Here is a 27,262-nt window from a genome sequence, read left to right as displayed (position 1 = left end):
TTTAAATGAGTTTATGAAATGATTTCCTTTTTTCTACTAATATTGAAGAATATGGTTCTAATTTCCACATTTGTCTCTGCCTCGTATTAGCTATGTAATTTGGGGTAAGTTTCTTCTCAGGATCCTGACTGAAAATAATATTATTTGGGATGTTGGGAGACTCAACAAGTGATGACTCATATCTAATGTTGTGTGACTATTAAGTGCTCCATCATTAAGTGCCAACTGTGATGACTGTGAGTGCTGGGATGTGCTGCAATCTTGGTTCCACCATTCCATCTCCTGGTGTAGAAAACAGCTCAGTAATAAGAAAGTTCTTAAATAGTTAGTGACCACAGCAAACAAGGCAATGAAGAAAAGGACCAAGTCCCCAAATGTGACTAACCCCTAAAGAAGGGAGCATTACCCTTGGATTCTTAAACTCTTGAAAGGTAGATTTGGATAGATTTCAGGAATCCATGAATTTGGATAAGAAAAAAATTACATTTTTATTTTCAAGTAATCTTTGCTTTTATTTGTAATTCTCTGTTTTCTGTTTTATACATTTAAAACATTATACTGAGAAGATATTTATTGATTTTGTCAAATTGCTACAGAGTCCAGGACAGAAATATGGTTAAGAAACTTTTCTCTAAAGGGCAGCTTACTAGATTTGGAGTCAAAAAAGATTTGGATACAGATCCCACCTCTAACCCTTACAAGCTGTGTGACTCTACACAAGTTATTTAACCTGGTAGACTTATTTTCCTCATCTGTAAAATGGGATCACAAAGCCTCCAATACCTGCCATATAAGATTGTTGTGAGAATTTAATGAGTTAATCAATGTAAATCACTTCATAAACCTCAAATTGCCATATATTAGATATGATTATTATTGCTAAAGAAAATGGCTTCCAAAAGAAAACCCTAATGATAGCTCTTAATAAACAAACAAAGAGTTTGTCAATTGGAATTAGTCAAATCAAAAAAAAAATCCTGTATTAATAATAGATTCCAAAACACTTTCTGGCCCATATATTTTTACAGAAAATACTTGTTCTTTCTCCACTTGCCAGGGAAGATTAAAGCAGTGCCATCTCTGATAGTTGGCAGTGAGCCCAAGTAGCATTTGAACCCTTCATGACCTTCACAGCCCCAAAGGAGAAGCTGAGGAGAAGAGCCAAGTGTTATAAGACTTAGAGGGACAGAGTTAAATCTTACAGGAATAAGTCTTACAACACAGCCCCAAGCTCGTCAAAAGGAAACAGAGGCATCTACAAATCAAGTGACCTGCTCAGCGTCACCCAGATGGCAACTTTTAGAAGATAGCACATATATGTTTAATATATATTAGATTACTTGACATCTAAGGGAAGAGGTGGAGAGAAGGGAAGGAGAAAAATTTGGAGCACAAGGTTTGACAAAGATGAATGTTGAAAACTATCTTTGCATGTATTTTGAAAATACAAAGCTATTATTTTAAAAATGAAATTTTTAAAAAGAGTACATATTGGGGAATAAGGTAGGAGGGGATTGGGTTGTGAAGGACTTGGCTTTGAATATCAAATAGGCCATTTTGAATTTGACCCTGAAACCCATAGGGAGTTATTAAAATTTCCTGATAAGGGAATGAGGTGGCTGGACCTGTGCTTTAAGGAAATCACTTTGATAGAAGAATTGTATATGTTTAGCATATATTGGATTACTTGCCATCTAGGGAAGGGAGGGGGAAGAAGAGAGGGAGAAAAAAATTTGGAACACAAAGTTTTGCAAGGGTGAATGTTGAAAACTATCTATGCATGTAGTTTGAAAAATAAAAAGAAAAGAAAAGAAAAGAAAAAGAAGATTGCATGCATTCTTAACCTAGTTTTATATGAAGGGAATTACCACTGGGCTACCAGATACAGGGTCTATCTGAGCTCCATCATTACTTTCTAAGTGGACAATTATACATGTTTCCATGTGATTATTAACCAGAACTTGGCACAACTAGCCTTCTGCCTAACCAATGTTGGGAGGATTAACGGTCCATCAGGGTAGGAAAAGACTTGTAAAGACAGATAAGAAATATCCTGTTGGTGCTCCTGCCCAGGAATCCTTTGCTTTCACCAAATGGGAATTAGGTGGTTCTTAGTCACAGAGCCATCATAGGATCTCTAAAATCCTAGACTGAGAGCTGGAAGGGATCTGAAAGGTCATTACCATCTAGTCCTTCATTTTACAGTTGAGAAAATTAGAGAGGGGAAATGATTTTCCTAGAGTGACAGAGCCAGTAATTTTCTGAGGTAGAATTTGAACTCAGGTCTTCCTAGTCCCAAGTCTAGTATACCATTTATGCTTTAAGTCATATCTAGGACTTTATTCCAGGACACCAGACAGAAAGTTTCCTTTCACTCACTGTTCACATTCCGTCCCCTGGCCTCCCCTCTTCTCGACCCTTCATCCTTGCTCTCTTTTCCCCAGGCACAAAAAGCTCTATTTATGGCTCTGCTCAGACACTTGAAAAACACGCCACAGCTTGCTCAGCTGTCCTTGAATTATAAGAAAGACTTAACCCAAATAATCATAAATCGAATTTCTGTAATATTTTAAGATGCCCAAAGGGCTTCCTTCCCCCCTCCTTCTCTGTCTCTCTTCTTTCTTCCTTCTCTCTTTTTTCCTCTCTCCCGCCCTCTCTTACCATCTCCATCTCTTCCTTTCTCCCTTCCTCCTTCTTTCTCTCCCTCTGTTCCTCTTTTTCTCTCCCTCTCTCCCTCCCTCTTTCTCTACCTTTCCCTTTCCCTCTCCTTCTCTCTTCCTTTCCCTTCCTTCTTCATGCTCTCTTCCTCTTTCTCTTTTTCTCTCCTCTCTCTTTTTCTCTCTTTCTCACTTTCTCCCTTCTTCCTCTCTTTCTCTCTCTTCTCCTCTTTCTCCTTTCTTCTCTCTCTGCCTCTCCCCCCCCACTAAGAGATGCTGTCTTCCATGTTTGGTGAAACCCTTGGTAAAAAAAAAAAACTTCTCCTCTGAGGGCCACTCACCTTCATTGACTTCATCATTCTCCTTGTCTACCTGGGCTTTCAGAACATAACGCTTTATGAGCCTTTTCATTATTTGCTGCAGAAAGAAGACATAATTACACCCCTGTTTATATATATGGAAAAAGTCCACAACTTACTCTTCCAAGAGTCCTATGCACCTGCAAGTAAAACATGCCATGAGAGAAAAAAATGCCTTGAATTGACTCTGTTGCAATAGAAGGACCCAGACAGCCACTGGGACCTGGACAGCTTTAGGGAGGAAAGGGGATATGGAATAAAGGTTCTGGGTTCTGCTCCTTTCTTCCTATTTGATCCTGGAAAAACTCCTTACCTGCTCAGAGCTTCTGCCTCTTTAATAAAATCAGAAAGATGATTCACATAAGAGTCTAAGTCCAACTTTGAATACTATGTTTCTGCTGCAATTAGCTAGACAATCCATCAAATTATTGATTTTGAATTTTGACTTCGTCTTCCCAAATAAGTAATGAATCATTTCCTAGAACCCCCAGCCCCATAGACTCCTCTTTGAAGTGGCCTATGACATCTCTAGGCACTGTGAGACTCTGACCCATCATGAGACTGAAGCATGCCCCTTGACTGTCTAATTAAGAGAATTAATGAATTATAAATAAGACTTGAGCTCCACAGGGAATTGTGGGCAAATCCTCAAATATCACTGGACATCAGTTCTTCATGTAGAAAATAGGGATAATGACATTTGCATTACCCAGACTGTTATACTACCTCCCAGGGTGGTGACCAAAATAGTCAGAAACCAGTTATCACCAAATAAAACTGAATTATCTTTCCTCCAGTGAAGTTTGGTGTCTGAGGTCTCATCATTGGACAGTTGAAATTTCTCCCTCACAACTTTTCTGTTTCCACCATGACATTTAAAGCACCCATTCCCTCTCCAATAGTATATTAGTAGCAAGTCACAGAGTACTCAGTCTAAGAATGGGGCTAGATGGCAATAATCTGCATAAACAGTATCAGGCCCCAATATCTCCAGGTGTATTACTTTGGATCTCGTCTGTTGGGGGGGTGCAGAAGAAGCAAAAGGCCTAATTCAGAATGGACATTTAAAAGTCAATTTTCTGGGAGTTCACAATTCATAACATTTCATGTTAAAGAATATTGTGAGGAATCTCTTTGTCTGTTTAGCTTTCTTTCCTTTCTCTTTCCCTCTCCTTCCCCTTCTCATCTCTCTTCTACCTTTTTCTTCTCTTTCCTTCCTTTTTCTCCCCTCTCTTTATTTCCTCTTTTCAGTATCGGGCCTAAAGTCAGAAAAATCTGAGTTAAAACTGAGCTCCAAGAACTTGCTAGCTGTGTGACTGACCCTGCCTATATCTCTCCTACACTGTGAAATGGGGATAACAATAGCATCTCCTACGGTTGGTGGGAAGCTCAAATGAGGTAATATTTGTAAATTGCTTAGCTGGTACATAGTAGGTAATTAATAAGTACTTGGTTTCTTTCTTTCGCCATCCTCTCTCTCCACTCTTCCTTCCTTCCTTTCTCTTACTACCCCACCCTTTTTTTCTTTTTTCTTTCTTCTCTTTTCTCTATCTCTTCTGCTTCTCTCCTGTGTCCCTCCATTTCTTCTCTCTTTTGTCTCCTCTTTCTATCCTCTCTTGGCTATCTATCTTTTCTTTCTTTTCTTCTCTTTCTATCCCTTTTTTTCTTCATTTCTCTTCTTTTCCACCACTTTCCTTTTCCTCCTCTCCTCTCTCTACTTCTTTTTGCTCTCTTCCTCTCTTTTTACTCTGTTCTGTCCTTTTCTCTCATTTCCCTTTCTCCTTCCCCCCTCTCTCTCCTTCCTCTCTTTTTCTTTCTTTCTCTTTCGGTATTTCTGTCTCTGTCTCTGTCTCTGTCTCTGTCTCTCTCTCTTTCTCTCCTTCCTTCTGTAAAAAACAAAAACAAAAATCAACATATTGCTGATATCACTAGGTGAATATAGGAATTGGAGATCTAGACAAATCCTCTCTCAGATTCTTCCTAGCTGTATGACCTTGGACACATTACTTATCCTCTTAGCCCTACCATATCTACAAAATGGGCATCTATTTGACCTCATTGTTGTGTGGACAAAATAAATCAACATATATATATATGTATACTCTGCAAGTCTTAAAAGTCCTATAGAATCTATTTAATAGCTTTGGTGGAATGTCTATTTGGATTCCAATAGGCTGGTACATCCCTATTGCTTAAGGTCATGAGCTGGGGCTTGAGGCAGGAAGGAAAGAGCAGAACCTAGGTGCTGTGTCTGCAGGTGATCACCCCAGGAAGAGAAGGAAGGAGTTAGGGACAATGCCTGGTCCAAGGGCCTGGGAGCTTGGAGAGAAATGAGAGAATGAGAGGAGAATGAAGAGAGGGAAATTTGCAAAGATATCAAAGAGAGAGAGGATACAAGATACAATGAGCAGAGTATGGGGAGCTTATTAGTCAGGATTGGGCCAGCTTCGTGACACTTGGCACCTGGGCAGCTTCCAAAGCACATGGCTAATGTTAAATCAGTCTTCAGATGTTTGCCTTTGGCAATAATATATTCCTTATTTCAGTTTATAGCGGAATATTTAAACATCAAAGTCAGCTTCACCAGGAGACAGTGTGAAAAGAAGTCCTCCACCCCCCATTCCAGCACTGTATTTTACAACCATTGAAACCAGTTAGTCATCCTCATTTCCCCATCCCCTTCCTCCTCATCTTGGGGCTGGATCACCACCAGAAACAGCTAAAGATTTGGAAACTATAATGATCAACTTGAGGGGAAAAAACCATGCTTTACTCTGGGTGCCCTCACATATCCTTCCTTAAGTTTGAAAGCAGCTTTCATATGTCTCACCCAATAGAAAATGCAAAATATACAATATCATTTCAAGGCAGCAAGGTGGTACAGTGGATAGGGTACTGGATTTGGCATCAGAAAGACCTAAGTTCAAATCCAATCTCAGACACTTTCTAGCTGTGTGACCCTGGACAAGGCACATCACTGCTGTCTGCCTTGATTTCTTGATCTGAAAATTTCAAATAATAATAGCATCTACTTCTCAGGTAGGTTATTGTGAAGATCAAATGGGATAATAATTCTAAAGTGATTAGCACAGTATCTGGCACAAAATAGTTGCTTAATAAATAGTTTTGCCCCTCTCTCTCTTCACCCTTTCCCCACTTCTTCCTTCAAGGTGGCACTAAAGAAGACAAATTCTCAAAGAATGGACATAATTTGGGGGGTAAAGAGATGCCCAAAGGCAAAACATTTATAAATCCAGTCCAGGTGTCAAACTTATCTGTATCTTGTCCATGAGGTTAACATGGTTAGCCATCAAATTTGTACTGTTTTTCTGTAGCCCAACATGAACCCATTCATTCTAAACCATAACCATTCTTGACTTTGAATGTTCTGAAGTTTCTTTTGAATCTTCATATTGAACAGAGGGTCTCTAAAGTCCTTTCCAATTCTAAAATTCACAGCACAAATGAAAAATGGATTTCCACTCACAAACACACACAATTACAGATGTACACATACATGTATATACATGCCCAATAAGCGCTTACCTGATAGCGTGTTGGCTGATTGAGAATGCTGTTAAAACTGTGTGATTCAAAAACTCTGGAGTTAGACTGAGTGAAGAGGTTTAACTAGGAAAAAATACAATTAACCTAGTAAATGAGAATACATTCATTGGAAATCAAAACTACCATCTACTTTTTTGTTTTCTCCCTGGTATTTCTGGAGTTTCAAGTCTGGGGGTAGCATTCTTCTCAAATGTGTTTTAGGAATAATAATTGAAGGTGTTTTGCAGAAGTATTTTGAGACAGCTAAGTGGTACAGTGGATAGACTTTGAGCCTGGAGACAGGACAACCTAAGTAAAAAACCCAGCCTTAGATACTTACTCCCTGTATAATTCTGGACAACTCACTTAACCTCTTTTTGCCTGAATTTCCTCAACTGTAAAATGAGAATAATAAAAAATTATGAGATAAATGAAATAATATTTGTAAAACATTTAGCAAAGTGCCTGGTACATAGAAAATGTTATATAAATGCTAGTTATTACTATTATTATTATAAACTCAATATCCCTGTTCTTTAAAATGTTGAGTGACTTAAATATATAAAACTTATTAAACATATTGTCCATATTAAAAAACTTTTTTCTTCTTTCTTATGCCTCTCTGTATACTCCGGAAAATTGTTCAAGTGCTTCCTTGGGTGAGTACTACCTAAGAATGGATCTGTTGTTTCCTGAAGTATTTCTATTTATGAAATGAAGAACTTTTTTTTTTCATTAGAATATAACATCCTCGAGGGCAATATATCTTTTGGTTTTGGTTTTGTATCCCCAGTATCTAATCCACATAATAGACATTTAATCAAGGCATGTTGTAATGACCTAAATTGAATTTCCCACCAATGAAAGCCCCTTTGACAGATAGACTGATGTAAAACATCTTCCTAGATACTTAATTAGAACTTTAAGAAGTAGGCTAAAAGTGTTCAATATTGAAAATTTGAGTGGGTGGGAACAGTTGACAATCATAATCAAGCACTCCATTAATGAATAAGTGATACACACAAGAACAAGGCTAACCTTCCTTCCCATGTAGGCAGAGGAGTGGGAAGGTGCACCAGGAAGGACCTTCCATTCAAAAATATCAACATTACTACTGACTTTCTACCATTACAGCTTCATTTGTTTGGATCTGAAAGATTCCTTTTTGAATAAGAGAGAATTGTATCATAAGGTATTTGAAGCTCACACCTGGGCATCAGTATTCAAAATGTAACACAATTCATTTAACCATCAGATGACAATAAGATCATCAAAGGAGGGGTAATGGGTGAGCATTTGAGGGGTGGTTGGGTGCCAGGGTAGGAGAAATTGGAATTGTTATGAGAGAATCCTCAAAGCATATTTTTTCACTGTTGTCTAAAGTACATCAGGATGGAGTAATGGATAGCTAGGCAGTTTTAGAACCTAATAAGACCTGGATTTGAGTGTAATTTCTGGTACTTCTTGGCTTTGTGACTCTTGGCAAGTCATTTAAGACCTCAGTGCTCTATCTAGCTAACTTTCCAAGTTGCAGAGAAGATGGCACCCAATATTCCTACAGTTTCCTCATCCTTATGCCAGTGAAATCATGGGTCCTTCAGACAATTCTTCCCCATGCTTCTGGTCAGATCACTATATAAGGAGGTATTTTGTTGCTTTCCACAAGAGGTTAGGGTCAGTCTATGGACCAAGGTTACCTCCACAGTTGTGCAAAAGAGATCTTTTAAGGTCACAAAACAAAATTCTCCCTCCCCCCTTCAAGAATTTTGGAGTGATAGGGAAAGAATCAGCATCTGTGAAGAGAATTAGAAAAGGAGGAGAACACAGCTCACTGTTAAAAAGCTAGAAAATGTGAATGGCAAGTTTTCAACTTGGTTTATTTTGGCTGGGAAGTCCCTGAGAAGGGGCTTGAAAGGGCTCAACTTCTCTTCTATTTGTAGGAGTCCTGCCTGAGACAAGTTATTCTCCTCTAAGAGAGCAGTGGCATGGGTACCAGCTGTGCACCTTAAAATAGAGCCCAGTGGTGCACCTTCTGGGCTGTGATGCTTGCTTGCTACTGGGAGTTGAGTTATCCAAACACCATCTGGATTTGAGATTCGGGCTGCAGTAACCAACTGCTACCTCTTTTTGGGGTTTGTCAGTTTTCTCATTAGGAAGGGATAGGAGATTGGGACTGGACTCTGGGATGAGGAAATTCCCCATACCAAGGCAGATCACCTTCTTTGTAACTATAATCTTAAGAAAATTGCCAAGAGCATAGAGAGAACTCAGCCAGAGCCATACGTGTCAGAGACAGGACTTGAAACCAAGTCTTCCTGGTTCTAAAGCTGAAAATTTCAAAAAATAAATTGATACAATCCAGCAGTTAAAAAGGAAGTCAGGTTCAGCCCCCAACAGGTCTGGATTATGGCAAGTCTTATTTTTAAATGGAGTAAATCCCAGATAATGAATATTTCTTTAGAGAAAGGCAGTATGGGACCATGGAAAGACTTTGGGATTTGGAATCAGAGGACCTGGATTTGGGCTTGGGGCATGTCATTCATTAACCTCCCTGGTTATCTCAGCCTCTTTATCTCTAAAGAAAAAAGGGTAGAACTGAGATGTTTTCTTAAGTCCCTTCCAGCAACAGATCTAAAAGGGTATAAGGTTGGAATGGATGGTCTCTATATTCTCTAAATCTATGATTCCATGACCTTATGACAACCTCTACTTCATTCCAATGGTAACCAGGGTGACAATTAGCATGTGATCCTTTCAGAAGTCCAGTTTGCCATCTGGTACCTAAGGGCCATAAAATACAAGATCTTTTCGTACTAGGACCTGTCAGAGAGATGAAAATCTCTAGAGGATTCCTACAAGAGGATATTGTTAACATAAGCAGGGATGTTTTGAAACCAGCTTGAACCTACAAGAGTGATTGTTAGATTTTGAGCATAAGAATTTCACTTTGGGATTAGGCAAAATACTACAATACTATTACAAATTGAGGCTCTTTTGTTGATTCTCTAGATTTAATGTAAATGATGAAAATTAAAGTTGTGTCATACTTTTTTATTTCAGAAAGCTAATTGTTAAATATTTGGTAAACTAAACTAAAACTCATCTTTTTCTTAAAACCTGCTAATAATTATCCTTGTGTTAGCCTGTATTTGTGGTTTTGATTGTTTTTTTTTTTAATTTTACAGTTGAATATTTTGAGGACTTTCACATTGAAGATTTTATATTTTATATTTTATATTTATCCCCAATGAATTTCATTTTGTTTGATTTGTGCTTAAAGTGAGCTAACTTAAATTTTCAGTGTGAGCATTTATATCTTAAAAATAGGCAAATGATACAAATCAGGGCATAATTTATCTTGTTGATTGTCTAAACTTCAGAAAATGATGGAGGAAATGCTAATACTACAGTTTTAATTTAAAAGTGTGTCATGTTTTTAGGCGAGCTGATTGTTAAACATTTATGAGCAACCCCTGAATTCAGCTCAGTGATTTAGATCTTTTGGATTTTTATGGCTCTTGATTGTTTTTCAGTTTGTTAGCTACCTTTCCCAGTTTTGTGTCTTCTGCAAAGCTGATAAGTATACTACATATCCCTTTATTTCAGTCACTGTAAAAAAAATTTTTTTTTAACTTCCCAGAGTCAAGCACAGATCCCTGGGGCATTCCACTGGAGGTTTCCTGCCAAGCTAACTGAGCCACTAATGATGACTTTTTGAGTTTAGTCCTTCAACTACTATCAAATCTATCTAACCATATTACCTTTAATTCTACATCTATCTTTGCTCTAAAAATAGTATGATATGCCCTATAAATGCTCTGCTAAAATCTAGGTAAACTATATTTTGGCATTCCTCTGATCAGCCAATGCAGTTACTTTGTTAAAAAAAAAAAAAAAAGAAAGATTAGTCTGACCTGACCTGATCTGGAAAGGAACAGCCATCTAGAATTACTGCTAACCTTTCTGGAGATTCAATAGCTATCTCTTTAATGACTATGTTCAATAATTTTCCTAGAAATCAAAATCAAGTTCATTGGCTCAGAGTTTGCAAACTTTGTGCTCTTTTCTTTTTTGAAAATCAGGACAACATGTGCCCTTCCCTGGTTCTGTGGTACCTTGTCCTAGTTTCCCTTTGCATGATGTAGCTCATCTGGGTCAGTTGATTTGAATTTCCCAAGGGCAAATATCCTCTTATTATTGCCTTATTTATTTTACGTAGGAACTCCCTTCTAATCATTTTTTCTTATCAAATTCAGACAGATATCATTCTCTTCTTGGCAAAGAAAACAGAAATAAGACTGCAGCAGCTCTGCTATCAGTTATCATGGCATATGCACTCCAATCAATAATCCCATTCCTTCTTTTAATTTCCTTTTTCTCTTATGATATTTTAAAAGCTTGATAGACATAATTTCTGAGTAATTAATCATTTTATTAATAATGCTTGTATTTTAATAATAAAAGAGGTCAGTGACACTCTTGAATGCCAAAGACCCCTCATGGAGCCCTCCCAATGCTTACATGCCTTTGGAAGAGTCAGTGACCTGAGAGTAGCAATGAACTCTGATTGGTTAACAATAAGGTGAATATTATAAAGAATTACGAATGTGGGCAGTTCAAATGAGAGTCTTGGGACAAGTAACTTGGATACACACTAAAGAGTCTTATCAACTTCCATATCACCTATCTGACAAAAGGGAGAATTTATATTTTCCCAAATCTGAGTAAACACAATGAGCAAGAATCCATTCATTCACATAAACTTAGAATTTCTTTTGCTGTCTTTGATTAGATCTTAGCCTGGGTAAGTCTTTGCCCAAGATTTTCCACACTGGTCGATTTCTCGATGAGGAAGTAGAAAAACAGAAAAACAATGGCTTTGATATAATAGCTAGTTATTAAATAAAAGAGAAAAATAATCTCTCACAATATAATGTTTAAAAAAAAAAGCCCATATTGGGGGGGGGGGGGCGGTGTATGTATACACTTCCTTTTTTAAGATTCTAAAATCCATCCTGAACCTATTGAGTTAATTATACTTCTCTACCAATTTTTTAAAAATAAGTTTTCACTATGGAACATGGCAGTTTCATCAATCTTACCCATTCCATTTTGATCCCCAATGTTTCATTGGGCTAATTCAGTACCTTTAAATAGTAACTGAAACTAGATGCAAGAAAACTATGAGCCTGGTTTCAATTCTTCCTATATTTGCATTCATTGATATATCTATTCCTAAAGAAATTCAGATTATTTAGCCTTGAAAAGAGATTGTTTGTGGGTTTTGGGGAGTGAGGAGCTAAAGCTTCTCAAGAATAAAAAATGGGAAATGGTCAGTTGTTTCTACGCCAGATAAAATAAGTAAAAAAAGGTTTAAGTCATACCTAAAGAATTTAGCTTGAAACTTTGAATGATAGAAACATGAAATATGAAAAAAAAAAGCAAAATTTATATTATCTACTTAGGTGGACCTTTTTTTTTTTTTTTTTTTTTTGGCCTCCAATGAATTAGGTGAAGTTTTAATTAAAAGCATGTAAGTTTTCTCTAAAAGCCTTAGAATAATACTAAAATATGGCTTATTCTATCAGAGTCCATGAAGAATTCCAACACCTTTCAACTTCACAAGTAGAAAATAGTCTACAAATAACAAAGGACAATGATGGGGAGACAACACATTTATTTGAGGCCTGGAGAAGTCTTCAGTACCTACCCTGGATTTGGAGTTACCCATTCCCATTTCTATATCCTTCTGCAGTCTTCTCCTCCTGCACTTGGAAAAATTAACAATCCGCATGATGAGATAAATAAAGGATTTGGGACTGGGCACCAGACTGAAGGGTGGGGGTAATGTTTTTCCATCATCAAAGTAAGATAACCAAAGTTTTGAGCGAGCGAACTTCCATTCAACATCACTGTCATCCTGTATCACATAGGGGAAAAAAAGAGACACCAGCTGATGTTTTAAACTAAATACTTTAGAGCAGAAGTTCTTAACCATGAGGTTCATGAACTTATTTTATAACTGTATTGCAATGTAATTGGTTGTCACTGGGCGCTTTTAATTCCTACATATTGGCAGGGCTGAAGTTAATGGACTGCTTGGATTCTGGAGTTCTGAGCTGCAATGGGCATAAGCCATTTAGAAATTGGGTATTTGTATTATGCTGGAAACCAATATGGGGAAGAGTGGAGAGAAAACTAGTCATCTTCCTAATGAGGGCCAAATAGAGTAGATCAAAGCCTCCTAGTTGATCAGTGTGAGATTCAACTAATGTACTTCTAACCTGAGTGATGTATGGAGATTGTCTTCAAAAAAATTTTTTTTTCCTTTTCCTTTCTTCCTTCTCCCTTCCTCTCTTTCTTTCTAATTGCAATTACATATAATTGGTTCCATTTACAATTCCTAAGTATTTTATTTTATGTACTTAAAAACTGTATCCTAAGAAGTACTCCAGCAGCTTCTCCAGACTGCCAAAGTAGTTCATAACACAACAAATACTATAAAACCCTGGTCTAGAGCAATATTACCCAGTAGGATTTTTCCAAAAGATAGATACAAGTACATACAAATATGTAGGTGATTTATTATTTTATTAATCTTTTATTAGTTTTTCTTTATATTATAATCCCAAAAGGCAAATGAGATAACATTAATTACTATTGACCTCTATTTATTATTTTGCCTCTATTAAATTTTTATGAGAATTTATAAGACATGTTTTTGAGGACATCCTTAGTAAAAATATGGGATGGCAGCAGAGAGGCTTTTTTCTACAGCAGACACAATGGACTAAAAAATACAGAGAATATAAGCTCCTGCTGTGCTTATTTTCCAACTTTTACCCAAAGAAAATGCATTCAGCTAAGTAGAACAAAATCATCAAAAGTCATCCCTCAACAAGGAATCTCTCGTTTACATGTTAGGTAATATAAAACTCAAGAGAAAAGGAACCCTAGAGAAATTTGGTTAATCCTCTATTATCAATAGAGTAGAAAAATAATAGTATCAAGATAAGGACTGCAGCTGGAATTTCACTGATAATGAGAATTCTCAGGTAAGAAAACTCCCTCCACTAATTCAGGGCAATATCTTCTCTGCAATTTACAATCTTAAGAGAGTTATCTATAGCACTTAGGGATTAAGTTAAGTGATCTGTCCAGGATGGTATGGTCAGTATTTGTCTGAGGCAGGATTTGAATTCAGGCCTTTCTACCCCTCCCCCCCTCCACCAAATCTGGCTTTCTATCCACTACAAAGCCCCAATCCATCATTTACAAGTAAGATATACAATGGAAAGATACATGGTAGCCCAAGTTGGTGGCCATAACATGGAGAATGCCCTATACAAGGTTCAAATAGGAGAGGGATTCCCCATAAATCATTGAGTACCCCAATTATTTTGTTTGTGGATGATGTTGTGCTGAATGCATCATGACTCAAAACATTACCATAAGGTCAAGTGTAACGGGCCAGATCTCTGTACTTGAAACAAGGAGTCTTACAAGGTGTTAATTCAGTGGAATTGATAAGACAATGGTTATTGAGTTTAGCATGGTGACTAATAGTTCTCTAGTTCTCTTAGTACTTAAGATAGTTCTATAAGACTGTCACCTATTCTACAAGATTGACACCTATGATAATGTAAATATAATAGTCCAAAGACCTCCAGAAAGCTAAATCAGCACATTACAGTCAAGACTAATTCGAGACTATTAAAAAAATAAGTTTAATAATGCATACAGGAAAAATTAAGTAGTTGAAAAGTATGCATTTTCCAGTTTTTTTTTTTAAAAACTGTATGGCAAACCCACTATGCCATAGTAATACATATATATCCAGAAGTTCTACATTTCCAGCCATATTATTGTCTGAGTACTGTTGCCTTCCTCATATTTTGTTTTGTTTTGTTTGTTTTTGTTTTTTGCCTATTGCTTTGGGAACAGTAATCATATTAATACTATTATTGCTTCTAGAAATTGAATGTCCATTGATTCCCATTGGACTTAACTTACTACCCCTGTGACTTTTCAAGCCAAAGCATTAATTCCCTGGCCTCCACTCCTTTATATGTGTTTCTCCCCCTATAAAAACATAAGCTTCTTGAGGGAAGAGACAATCTTGCTTTTGTACTTGTATCCTCCATGATTAGCACATTAAGTATTTATTAAATGCTTTTCATTCATTCAGTCGGGGACAGACACTGCAAGTAAACAATAATTCACTCTCCTAATATATGCTTTTTCAGTGGGGTAGAGATTTGTATAAGATTGATCTGCTGGGGATCAGCACTGCCACTTTACTTCCTGTTTCACCTGTGCAGAGGTAGAGAGGAGGATGGGGGGAGTAAGGGAGTGTGAATTTTTTCACCTCTCTGGACCTTAGATTCCTTATTTGTAAAATAAGGGGCCTGTCTAAGGAACCCTCCATCCCCACAATTATCACATTATTAGAATGTCCTGAAAAAATATGGAGGGACTGCCCTCAAGACTTACCTCAATTTCCTGGTAAGAGCTATTAATCATTGCAATCAGCATGTTCAAAAGGACCACAACCATAGTGACGTTGTATATTCCATATAGAACATAACCAATATTTTCAATGAATTTGTGGTCATACTTGAGCACCACGGATGTCACTTCAGATAATCCAAATATGGACCAAAACAAAGTCTTGAAGCTTTCTTCCACACTGTTAAAAGAAGGAAGATCACAATGATCAGTGAACTATTCTTGATACAAGGAGCTCAATTAGACAGTGGAAAAACTGTAAAACTCAATTCCACAAGTTCTGAACTTTTCGTTTAGCCTGTTTCTCCTGCCCTCCTCATCTGTAAATGGAAATAATAAAAGCACATACCTCCTAGGATAGGTGCTATAATTGCTATGAGAAAAAAATGAGATTATACAGGATGTTACAAAAACCTTGGTGAATTTTAAAGTTTTAATAACTTCAATAATTATAATAGCTAGCATTTATATAGTGCCTACTGTATGCCAAGCACTGTGCTTTACAAATATTATCACATTTAATCTTCATGACAACCTTGAGAGGACAATACTACTATTATCCCCACTTTAGAGTTAAAAAACTGAGGCAGAGGTGAAATGACTTATCCACTCACATACCTAATAGATGTCTGAGGCTGGATTTGAACTTAGTTCTTCTTGACTCCAGAGTCAGCATTGTGACTCTGTGATAGTCAGATTCTATTCTATCACCTAGCTACCATTATATATGAATAAATGTACCTATGTATAAATGTTAGAAACTTACAAAAGAATTTAATTATTTAAAATTTTGAAATATTTTTTCTTATTAAATTCCACATAACTACCATAAATTCTACATAACTAAATAGTTTTTTGATCTTTGTAAAAACTTTTATCAGCAGCAGCTCAGTGCCTGAAAGAGCTTCAGTTGTAATCCTAGCCTTTAGATTATCCAAAGAATAAAGTTTTAATGCATAAATGACAGTTTTGATGTAACCTCACAAGAAAAAATCCAGTGGAGATAGGTAAGTTGACCAAGGCAGTGGAGTAAGAGTATGATCTCTTCTGCTACTCCCTAGTCAGAAAAAGTATCAAACAGACATATACAATGCATAAGGACAGGGTGTGCCATCATATCTAAATGAAAACTTTATTATTCAAAATTCACAGAACTACTTTAAAGGAAATTATTCACTATAAAAGTTCAGTTTTTTGTCAGGAGATGGATAGCATTTTTCATCATAAGTCCTTCAGAGTTGTCTTGGAACATCGTGTTGCTAACAATAACTAAGTTCACAGTTGATCATCTGATAATGTTACTGTTACTTTATACACAGTACATTTCACTTTGCATCAGTTCATGTAAATCTTTTCAAGTTTTTTTTTTTTGAAAGCACCCTGCTCATCATTTCTTAAAACACCATAGTATTCTATCATAATTACACAGCACAATTTGTTTACTCATTCTCCAATTGATGGTCATCCTCTCAACTTCCAATTCTTTACGACTAGAAAAGAACTGCTATAAATATTTTTGTACATACAGGTCTTTTACTTTTGGGATACAGATCTAGTAATAATATTGCTAAGTCAAAGGGTACGCATGGTTCTATAGCCTTTTGGGCAGAGTTCCAAATTGCTCTACAGAATGCTTGAATCAGTTCACATATTCACCAATAGTGCATTAATGTCTCATTTTCTCCACATCACCTCCAACATGTCATTTTCCTTTTCTGTCCTATTAGCCAGTTTAATAGGTATGAAGAAATACTTCAGAATTATTTTAATTTTCATTTTTCCAATCAATAGTGAGTTAGAGCATTTTTTCATATGGCTATGGATAGCTATGGCTAGTTCATCTGAAAACTGTTCATATCTTTTGATCACATCAATTGGGAAATGGTCTCTATATGTTTGAGAAATGAAACCTTCATCAGAGGAACTTGTTTTTCCCCTCCATTTATTCTATTGCCTTTTCTTTTACCCTGTCCCTCCTTAAGTGTTTTGTTTCTGATTACCATTTACAACAATCTCCCTTCTTTGCCCTCCTCCCTCTCTTATCTCTTTCCCCTCCTATAGATTTCTATGTCCATCTAAAGGTTTATGTTATTCCCTCATTAAGACAATTCTGATGAGAGTAAAGTCCATTCATTTCCCTTCACATCCTACCTCTTCCTCTTCAATGTAAAAACTTGTTCTTGCCTCTTTTAGGTGAAATAATTTACCTCATTCTGCCCCTTCCTTTCTCTTTCTCCCAGTTTATTCCTCCCCTCAATTTTGTTTTTTAAGATATCTCCCATCATATTCAATTCATACCTGTGTCCTCTACATATATGTATGTATGTGTATATGTATATATGTATTCCTTCTAACTGTCTTAATAAAGAAGTACTTAGGAGTTATAAATGTCACCTTCCCAGTTAGGAATGTAAACAGTTTAACTTTATTAAGTGCCTTATAATTTCTCTTTCCTGTTTACCTTTTTGTGCTTCTCTTGAATCTTGTATCTGAAAGTCACATTTTCTATTTAGCACTGGTCTTTTCAAGAAATGAAAATCCTCTATTTTGTTGAATGTAATTTTTTCCCACTAAACATTATTTTAAATTTTGCTGGGTAGGTGATTTTTGGTTGTAACACTAGCTCTTTTGCTCTCTAACATATCACATTCAAAGTTCTCCAAACTTTTAATATAGAAGCTGTTAAATTTTGTGTTATCTTGACTATGGCTCCCTGTCACTTGAATTATTTCTTTTTGAATGCTTGCAGAATCTTCTCCTTGACCTGAAAGCTTTGGAATTTGGCTATAATCTCCCTGGGAATTTCCATTTTGAGATTTCTTTCAGAAGGTGATCAGTGAATTCTTTTAATTTTATCTTCTGGTTCTATAATGTCAGTGCAGTTTTCCTTGATAATTTCTTGAAAGATGATGTCTAGGTTCTTTTTTTGATCATGGTTTTCAGATAGCCCAATAATTTTTAAATTATCACTCCTAGATCTGTTTTCCAGGTCAATTATTCTTCCTTCTTTTTCTTTCTTTCTTTCTTTCTTCCTTCTTTCCTTCCTTCCTTTTTTAGCAAGGCAAATGAAGTTAAGTTTCTTGCCCAGGGTCACATAGCTAGTAAATGTTAAGTATCTTGAGGCTGGCTTTGAATTTAGTTCCTCTTGACTTCAGGGCCAGTGATCTATCCACTGTGCCCTCAAACTGCCTAGTTGTTTTTCCAATGAGATATTTCACATTTTTTATTTTTTCATTCTTTTAGGTTTGTTTCATTGTTTTCTTATTTCTCAAAAAGTCATCAGTTTCCATTTGTTCAGTTCCAATTTTTAAGGAATTATTTTCTTCAGTGAGCTTTTGTACCTCATTTTCCATTTGGCTAATTCTACTTTTTAAGGAGTTTTTCCTTCAGTGTATTTTTTTACCTTTTTTTTCATTTGACTGATCCTGCTTTTTAAGACATTCCCCTCATTGACTTTTCATACCTATTTTACCATTTGGTCTAGTCTGTTTTTTAAGGTGTCAATTTCTTTAAAATTCTTTTGTGTCTTCTTTACCAATGTGGGGAATAGAGATAAGGTGAAGAACTTACAGGAATGTATGAATTCTTTTTCTGTATTTTATTATTTCTGTGTTTCCCCTATGACATGTATAACATGTATAATATGAGCTTTGCCAGCTAGAAACATATTTACTTAACCTGAGCTGATGACATTTATTGGTATTTGACATTTATCGATATTTAGTCTATTAGCTGGACCACTGTCTGTCTGATTAAGCCTGAAGGCCTGACTTTGTTTCCTAGAAATCAGGAGATTTCGGGGAAACAGAAACCTTCCTTTCCAATATCCCCAAATAGCAACAACCAATTAGATGCCTCCCCCTCCCCTTCTCAATGCTCTCTTACTTGTGATGTAATCTCTTGTATAAAAGCTATGTATCTTTACTACTTCTTTAGCCTCCTACTGAGAGTTTTCTCTTTCTTATCTCATGATGGGATGGCTCATCCTCCAGAGGTTTTCAATAAACAACTTTTCTGCCTTCTACTGAGTGATCTCTGAGTAGTCATTTTGGGTAAGGGTCTTCCTCATTCCTTACACCAAGCTGATTTTCTGGGATCCCTCTCATTTCTCTTCCAAATCTTTACTCCATCTTATTTGATTTTCAAAATCCTTTTTGAACTCTTCCATGGCCTGAGGCCAATTCACATTTTTCTTGGAGGTTTCCGATGTTGGAGTTTTGAGTTTGGATGTTGGATCTTCTTCTGAATGTATGTTTTGATCTTCCTTGTTACCATAGTAACATCTTGTGATCAGAACTTTTTCTCTGTTGTTTCCTCATTTCCCCAGCCTATTTCTTGACTTTGAAACTCTTTGTTAAAATAAAGTTCTGCTTCCAGGGTAGAGGGTGCACTGTCCCAAGCTTCAGGGGTTTTGTGCAACTGTTTTCAAAGATACTTCTGAAGACCTGTATGTTTTTAGGTCTTCCAAGGTGTTATGCTCTAAGGAGAGATATGTTTACTACTCTCCTGGTATATGCTCTTATCTGTGAGTGAACACAAGCACTCTTTTCTGCCTTAAAACTGTCCCCAGTCCACAGTGGCTCTGGGGGTGCTAGTGCTCCTCCTTGCTTTGGGACTGCCCCCCAGGACTGTGACTTGAATCCAAATGTGGGCAAAGCAACAGAGTCCTGCTTCAGTGCTAGCAAAAAGACCCCTGCAATCTCCTCCTGACCAGTTCAACCCTCTTACCATCTGTGGACTGAGAGCTCCAGGAGCAGCTGCTACCACAACATTCAGTGACTTCCAAGACCTTCAACTAAAAAAGCAACAACAACAAAACAAACAACTCTCCCTCAACCCCAAAGTTGGATTTACTTTGTTTTATATGTACTTATATGTGTGTACATGAGGTTTCTCTGTGACATAGTAGATAGTGTTGTTCTTGAGGCAGGAAAAGCTGAGTTCAAATTCTGCCTCAACCAGTAGCTCTATGACCTGGACAAGTCATTTCACCACTAAGCCTCAGTTTCCTCAACTGTTAAAATATGGATTATAATAGCACCTATCTCATTATTATTGTGAAAATCAAATGAGATGTCAAGCACTTTGCAAAAGTTAAATCATTACACAAAAGCTAGATTATCAGGTTGTTGAGATAGAATGTCCCTCAATAGAATGTAAATCTTGAGGGCAAGAGTTAGTTTAATTTGTTTCTGTATTCCGAGAACGCAGTTTGGTAGGGGCACACAGCAGGTGCTTAATATTTGCTTGTTGATGATTGACAATTTTATAACAAGAAATTAAGGCTTAGAGACTTTTTCAAGGTGACAATTTGTGCACTCTCTTGTTTCATAGATGAGAAAACTTGGGACCCTCAGACATTAAATGACCTGTCCAAAGTCACATAATCCAAAGCATGCCAGAGTAGAAAGAGTACTGGCCTAGAAGACAGATCCCTGGGCTTGAGTCATGGGGCTGCTGCCATGACTTAGGTGATCTTGTCTCTTTGCCTCCAAGGCTCTCAGTTTCCTCCTCTGTAAGGTAAGAGGTTGATTAGATGATTTCTAAGGTAATTTCTAGTTCAAAATTCATGATCCTATGATAGAATGGCTACATCAAAGACAGCACCTATGTTTCACACAGTTCCCAGCATTGCTCTCATCTTAATGTCTAGAATGTATGTCCAGACAATTGTTTTGGGGGGTTCAGTACGGAAAAAGGCAGCTAGGTAGCACGGTAGTTAGAGTGTCAAGTCTGGCGTGAGAAAAACCTGAGTTCATATCTGGCGTCAAGAAACTACCTATGTGACCCTGGACAGGTCACTTAACCCTGTTTGTCTTAGTTTCTTTATCCATAAAAATGAGCCAGAGAAGGAAATGACAAACCATTCCAGTATGTCTGCTAAAAAAAACAAAAACAAAAACAAAACACCCTAAGTGGGGTCACAAAGGGTTAGACATGACTGAAAAACAACTGAACTACAATGGAAAAACTGAGCAGAATCATTGCCAGCTTTGACTTGGAATTATTTTTTCAAAAAGCCAACAAGTCCTTAAGCCAAATTCTCTTTCAACAAAGTGTTGTATATCACAAGGCTGATGCTCGTCCCAAAGATAGGGCCTCTGAAACAGAGCTTTGCTGGCTGAGGAATAGCCCTGTGTATAACCAAGAGCACATTTCTCTGATGTTCAATAATCTGGAAAATGAAGCTGGATCCATAATTATTTGGGCAGGCTAAAACACAGGGTCAAATCAAACAAGAGAAAATTTACTTTAGAGATTATTTTATATGCTTTATGTCTCATTTTTTGGGGGGTGGGGAAATCATGAGGTTTTTTGCATTGAGAAAAATTCTGAACTTATGGGATTGAATCATCATAAATTTAGAGTCCTATATTTGGGTTTGAAAAAAAAAATCACCTTATAATGGTGGGGGTCATAGTAATGGGGGAGTCATAGTAATTTGTCTGAAAAAGATCTTGGGGTTCTATGAACCACAAGCTTAATAGACAACAGTGTGATATGGCAGTACAAAAAGCTAGTATGATTTCCTTTGCATGGTGTTAGTTCCTGTGTACTCTCTCTTATTCAGAAATCATTTAACATAGGTGTGAAATTTGCAGCAGTAAAATTGAGTGTGCTGAACAAGATTAAAAATGTAATTGAGAAATGATTAGCAAAATAAATAAAAATGCCATACCATATAGATAATGTGAATTTGTGGTTTCTAGAGACATATGCTGTCTTCAAAGATTTGTTTCTATTTGAATTTGTGTTCAATTACCACTGCTATTAACATCTTTATCAGCTTCTCCTATGTTCTGTCTGTAGCCAGCAGGATTATTTATTTGATTTTTTTAAAAAAATGAAATCTTTATGCAATCTATTTGCAGTTTTATGTGCAATCACCTTTTTTTTTATTATGCTTTATTATGGAAACACTTGTTTTCTTCTATAAATCAAAAATAAAAATAAAAATGAAATCTTACGTGGTAAAAGCAGGGTTGACTTTGGCCCCCAGGTAGTAGGAATACAATATGAACATCCCAATCATAAATGCCAGGAACACCATAATGAAGAGGACCATGAACTTGAAGATGTCCTTCACAGTCCTGCCGAGAGAAATCTGCAAGGGGCCGAAGCTTTCATTGGCTGGCAGGATGTAGGCAATCCGGGAGAAGCTGAGCACAACAGCTATTGCATAGAGGCCTTCTGATATGATCTGAGGATCAGAGGGGAGCCATTTATCTCTAGCTGGAAAGGGGAAAAAGAAGTTAAAAAAGAGAGTTTTCCATTTATCATTGTATATGCTCGCCAGCAGCTATTGTGGCAGGCAGTATTTATCTCTGGGTTGGCTCCATGCTGTTGTTGGCCCAATCACTCCCTTATTCCTATTCTTCCTTTTCACTCAGATTTGAATTAAATGTTCTTTTCAATAAGGGGCTGGAACAATCACAAAGATATATGGTCTTTTCCAACTGGGGGAAGACAAAATAAAATACTTAAAGGGAAGAGAAACAGGGGGAAATTCCCTCAGATATAGGCTGGGGTAACATGATGTTAAAACAATTGAAATGGACTAAATTTCCCACCCCATTGGGTAAATAAGACTGGCTGACATTTCTGTATCAATCTGAAGTTTTTAATGTATTTTTATACACTTAGGCTACTTTGAGCCTAAGGTGACCTTCCATCTCTTTTCGGATCTAAATACTGATTTTTATATGTGTGGTGGGTTTTTCCCATTGGTAAATAAGTTCCCTGAGGGCAGACATCAAGTTTTTGCTTTTGTCTTTGTATCCCTAGGATTTAGTGACGTGGCTGGCACATGGAATGTACTTACTAAATGCTTACTGATTTGAGTTTCACAACAATCCCTATGAGGTCATTGCTATTATTCTCCCCTGTTTATAGCTGAAGAAACTATCACCATAAAATTCTAATTTCTTTATTGTATTTTACCATCACAGAGTAGAGTTGTTATGAAATTTCTATATAAAAGTTTTCAGGGAATCAAGTTCTCTGAGCACAATCATCTATAAGAAATGTCCCTCTCTACCCAAGAATAACAACTGCTAGAGACTGTATAGGGTCATTGGCTAGCAAATGCATGACTATAAATGAAGGGCATGAGTTTTTATATGTGGCACACATAATGAGTCTCAGGACTCATTTATCATCTTCATTTATAGCCTATACATCTGCACATTCCCTAAGACAAAAAATTGCAGATTCTTTTCATAAAGCTATCTTAAAATCAAATGCAAACAATATTTAACTCTGTCATATGATGATAATAATAATAATGGTTTACATCAATATAGATAAACTTCACAAAGCCCCTTTTCTCCATGATCCTATTTGATCTTCAAAATCATTCCAATTATTATCTTCATTTTACAGATCTCTGAGGCTCAGATATAGTAAATGATTTGCTCGTTGGTGGATAACTGGGAAAGAATGCGAATCTGCCTCCCTGACTCCAAATACAATCCTAGCCAAATACTGCACTATGCTATCCATAGTCAAAACAACTAGTCTAATATGCATATATCTAACTCTCTCTGCCTCCACGCCTTGAAGCACCTGTTTTCCTTCCTTTGTAGGTTTCTCTGTGTTTCTGTGAGGGGATGGAAGACTGAGTCCCACCTCAACATAATCACAGAAATTCCAAGCGATCAATAAACAATTTAAACTCAACATTAAGTAAAATTCCTAAAACCCTATCATAATTACAACGTTGACTAATTTGAGGGATTTTATAGAGCTTTAGTCACTGGATAAAAGCAGATTCGCCTCAAAGAAAACATCTTATCATGGACTGTCATTCCCCCTGGGTTACACAGAGATATGCATGCACATATGCTCATCAAATCCCAGCTCTACTAGTCAAGTAGTAAATTAATCCAATGGGGGAGAACTTCCAGTTTAAGATTTGAGGATTCTGCTTCCATCCAAGCCCCTGAAAGGGAACTGAAATTTGGGGGAAGAAGGACTTTCTCTCTTTTTCTTCTAACCCACTGTCATGGGTATTTTCAGAGTCCATGTCATCAGAGAATCTGGATCACTAACAAAGAGAATAACTAGCTAGAATCAGAGAAAGTAGGCTCTAGGAAGTACCACATCCAGCCAGGAGCAAAATGGACACTAAAGACAAATTGATGTAGAAAGTAGTCACTAGAGAAGAGAAGCAATTTCAAGGAACAAAGCCCCTTGTACCAGAAAAGAATGTCAATTCTGAAGAATTTTCAGGCATAAAGCACATAGATATTTTGTCACAGGCTCTGGGTGTATTTGTTAGGGGGTATGGTTGGGGGACATAAGGGAATATTTCATACCACTGTTCTTATTATACCACTTTAGTGGATGCTTTTGCTAAAGTCTTTTGGCTGATTGTTAATAGGAAGCATACCAGTAGGGGCTTGTGAACAACAATACTTAAAACCCTTATCTTAGAAACATGAGTAGTAGCTGAAGAATTATAAGCAAAGAGAAATATAGATGAAAACAACTCTAAGGTTTCCTAAGGTTGTTTTTCCCCTAAGGTTTTCACCTAGCAAGCTGGCAAAGAGAACAAAAGATGCAAACAGTTGGTGTTGGAGGAGCTGCAGAAAAACAAGCATACTGATACAATGTTGGTGAAAGTCTGAATTAGCCTAATCATTCTGGACATCTGGATCCCCCAAAAAGGTAATATTCCAAAGAGCTCATAAAGAACAAAAAATGTAAGGAATTAGAGGAGAAGGGGGAAGGATACTATATTAAAAAATAAGTCTGGATTTGTAGAAAAATTACCAACCAAACCACTATAACAAAAGACTGTTTTGATGACGCTAACTAATTCTCATGGCTATATTAGGAGGAATCATAGAGCAGCTTGAGTGAGCCGTGGATGAGAACTCTATGGAATGCAAGTTGATAAACATATATGGTTTCAAAACTGACTTAGCCTATCCATATTTTTCTGACACTGTGGCAAAGTGCAGGCAGGTGATGAATGGTCTGTACTCAGGGGCTGGCTTAGCTAAGTTCATAAAAGCTCATCTCACAGAATCACAAAATCTCAGAGTTGGCTAGGACCTGAGAAATCAACTAGTTCAACATATCCCTGACCCAGAATTTCTATTACAACATGCAGTCACTAAGACTGCCAGGGAAATCCCCTCCTGTGTGGGGAAATATGGCAGCCCACTCTACTTCTGAATAGTGGATCCTTAAAGACCTGAGAATAATTACTAGTAGGGAATCTGATAACTGGCGTTTATATAGTTCTTGAAGGTTTACAAAGCACTTTTCAAATATTATTTCATTTTATCCTCACACAACACTGAGAGATAAGTTATTGTTATCTCCATTTTACAGATAAGGAAACTGACACAAGAAGAGATTAAGTGATTTGCTCATGTTTACAAATTCAGTACATGTCTGAGACAGGATGTGAAGCTCTTTCTAACTCCCAGGTTCAATTTTCTATTTAATACACCACCTGGAAGCAAATAATCTATAACATATTTTTAGATAACTTCTTCAGGAACTGAGAAGATAAGTGACTTGTCCATGATCACAAATTAGTATTAATTAAAGTAGTTAATTAATGGTGTAGTGCCTATCATAGGTCTGGAACAAAATGCAAAGGAGCTTTTCATTTCTTTTTCTTTTTTAAATTCTCTGTTCCTTTTTTTTTTAATGTATTTTTCCAATTACATGTAAAAACAATTTTTAACACTCACTTCTAAAAATCTGAGATCCAAATTCTGTCCCTTCCTTTTTCCTTCCGCTTTCCCCTTTCCTGAGAAGGCAGGCAATTTGAAATAGGTTCTACGTGTACAGTCATGCAAAATATATTTCCATATTAGCTGTGTTGTGAAAGAAAACCCAGATTTTAGATAGGAGACTTTTCCTAACAGCAAACTGAAGTCAAATTTTCATAAACCTCCAAGGATTACTTCTCATTCTTTCCTCAGAAGTCAAGTTAAATTAACTATGATTTCAGTTCAAATTGATACATCCCATGCACGTGACATATGCAATCATGATTGATCATCACAACAACCTTCAGAGGTAAGTGCTATCATCCCCGGTTTTGTTGTTTTTCAGTTGTGTCTGACTCTTTTTGAGAGTCACCTTCAAGTGACTGGAGGTCATTGTATGTCCTAAATAAGATAATATATGAGTTAGATGGGATCTAAGGGATTTCTCAGCTCTAAAGCTAGGGGATAAGGAGAGGCAGTATGAGGCCAAATCACTAAATACTAAATTACATGAAACAATTGAAGAAACCCAATTTGGACATCCTGGGCAGAAAGAAGAACGAAGGGGGGTTGACTATAAGAAGAGGTGAGGAGAAGGAAGGGAGCAGAAGGAGCAGAAGATTTGGAGGGAGAGTTGGGATGAGGGTGGGATGGGGGAGCCCACAGATTTACTAGTGATCATGCAGTTTCCAGTTCTAAGAGAAGGGACATGAGCCAAGGATGGAGTGAGGACTCACTAGTAAGTAGGAGAGAGGTTTGGAGAGGAAATAATGGTCTACCTTTTTTGGTAGCTAAGTATCATCATACAATATCTTAGTAAACAGAGTAAACCCAGCTTTGTCCTTCAGAATGGAACTGAGCTTCAGACATACTCTGTAACTGATGACAGAACGCAATTCATTATTTTGCTGAGAGATACTGTCAGTTTGATCTTTCTTGACATGCATAGAATCTACCCACCTAACAAGATAAGAAATAAGGAGGCTCAGAGCTACAGGGCACAGTCTCCTGACTCGGGAGACAATGGTAGGAGGCCAAATCCTGATTCTGGTGCTTACCTGGTAATTTTAGACAAGTCACTAAATCTCCATAGGCCTCAGTTTCTCCACTAATAAAATGAGAACCCCAAGGTAGTCCCTTGAGATAAGACAGAAGAGGTCCTTTCCAACTTTAGACCTGTGATTCTATATATTTTCTTGATGTTTTCTTTATTTTTTTGTTTATTTGCTTGAGAATGGTCTGCATGTGTGATTTTAATACTCTAAAGAACTCCCTTTATGGAATAGTCCTTCACTGATTCCAGTCAGCAACTCCTTTCTAAGTTACACTCAAGTTACCTGGGGGCACTGAAAGACTTAGGGATTTGCCAGGTTGTATCAGAGGCAGGACATGCTCAGATCTTCCTGATTCCCAGGAAGTATATTTCCCTTGCTTTCTCTCTTATTTTAAAACATCTAGAGAT

At 36.9% G+C, this 27,262-nt stretch overlaps 1 protein-coding gene across 1 annotated transcript in view; it reads right to left on the bottom strand.

Annotated features, from left to right (window-relative positions):
- TRPC3 (transient receptor potential cation channel subfamily C member 3) overlaps positions 1-27,262 on the bottom strand; it is a 102,185-nt gene that overhangs the window by 6,893 nt on the left and 68,030 nt on the right. The window contains exons 7-11 of the mRNA XM_051964157.1: positions 22,039-22,303; positions 15,056-15,251; positions 12,273-12,482; positions 6,563-6,646; positions 2,999-3,074 (exon numbers count right to left, since the gene is read on the bottom strand). Of these exons, the coding sequence (XP_051820117.1) occupies positions 2,999-3,074; positions 6,563-6,646; positions 12,273-12,482; positions 15,056-15,251; positions 22,039-22,303 (831 nt within the window). The remainder of the gene's footprint in view (positions 1-2,998; positions 3,075-6,562; positions 6,647-12,272; positions 12,483-15,055; positions 15,252-22,038; positions 22,304-27,262) is intronic.

The sequence above is a fragment of the Antechinus flavipes genome, chromosome 6 (genome assembly GCF_016432865.1).
Source record: "Antechinus flavipes isolate AdamAnt ecotype Samford, QLD, Australia chromosome 6, AdamAnt_v2, whole genome shotgun sequence".
Taxonomy (NCBI): Eukaryota; Metazoa; Chordata; class Mammalia; order Dasyuromorphia; family Dasyuridae; genus Antechinus; species Antechinus flavipes.
This window is presented reverse-complemented; position numbering and strand designations above follow the sequence as displayed.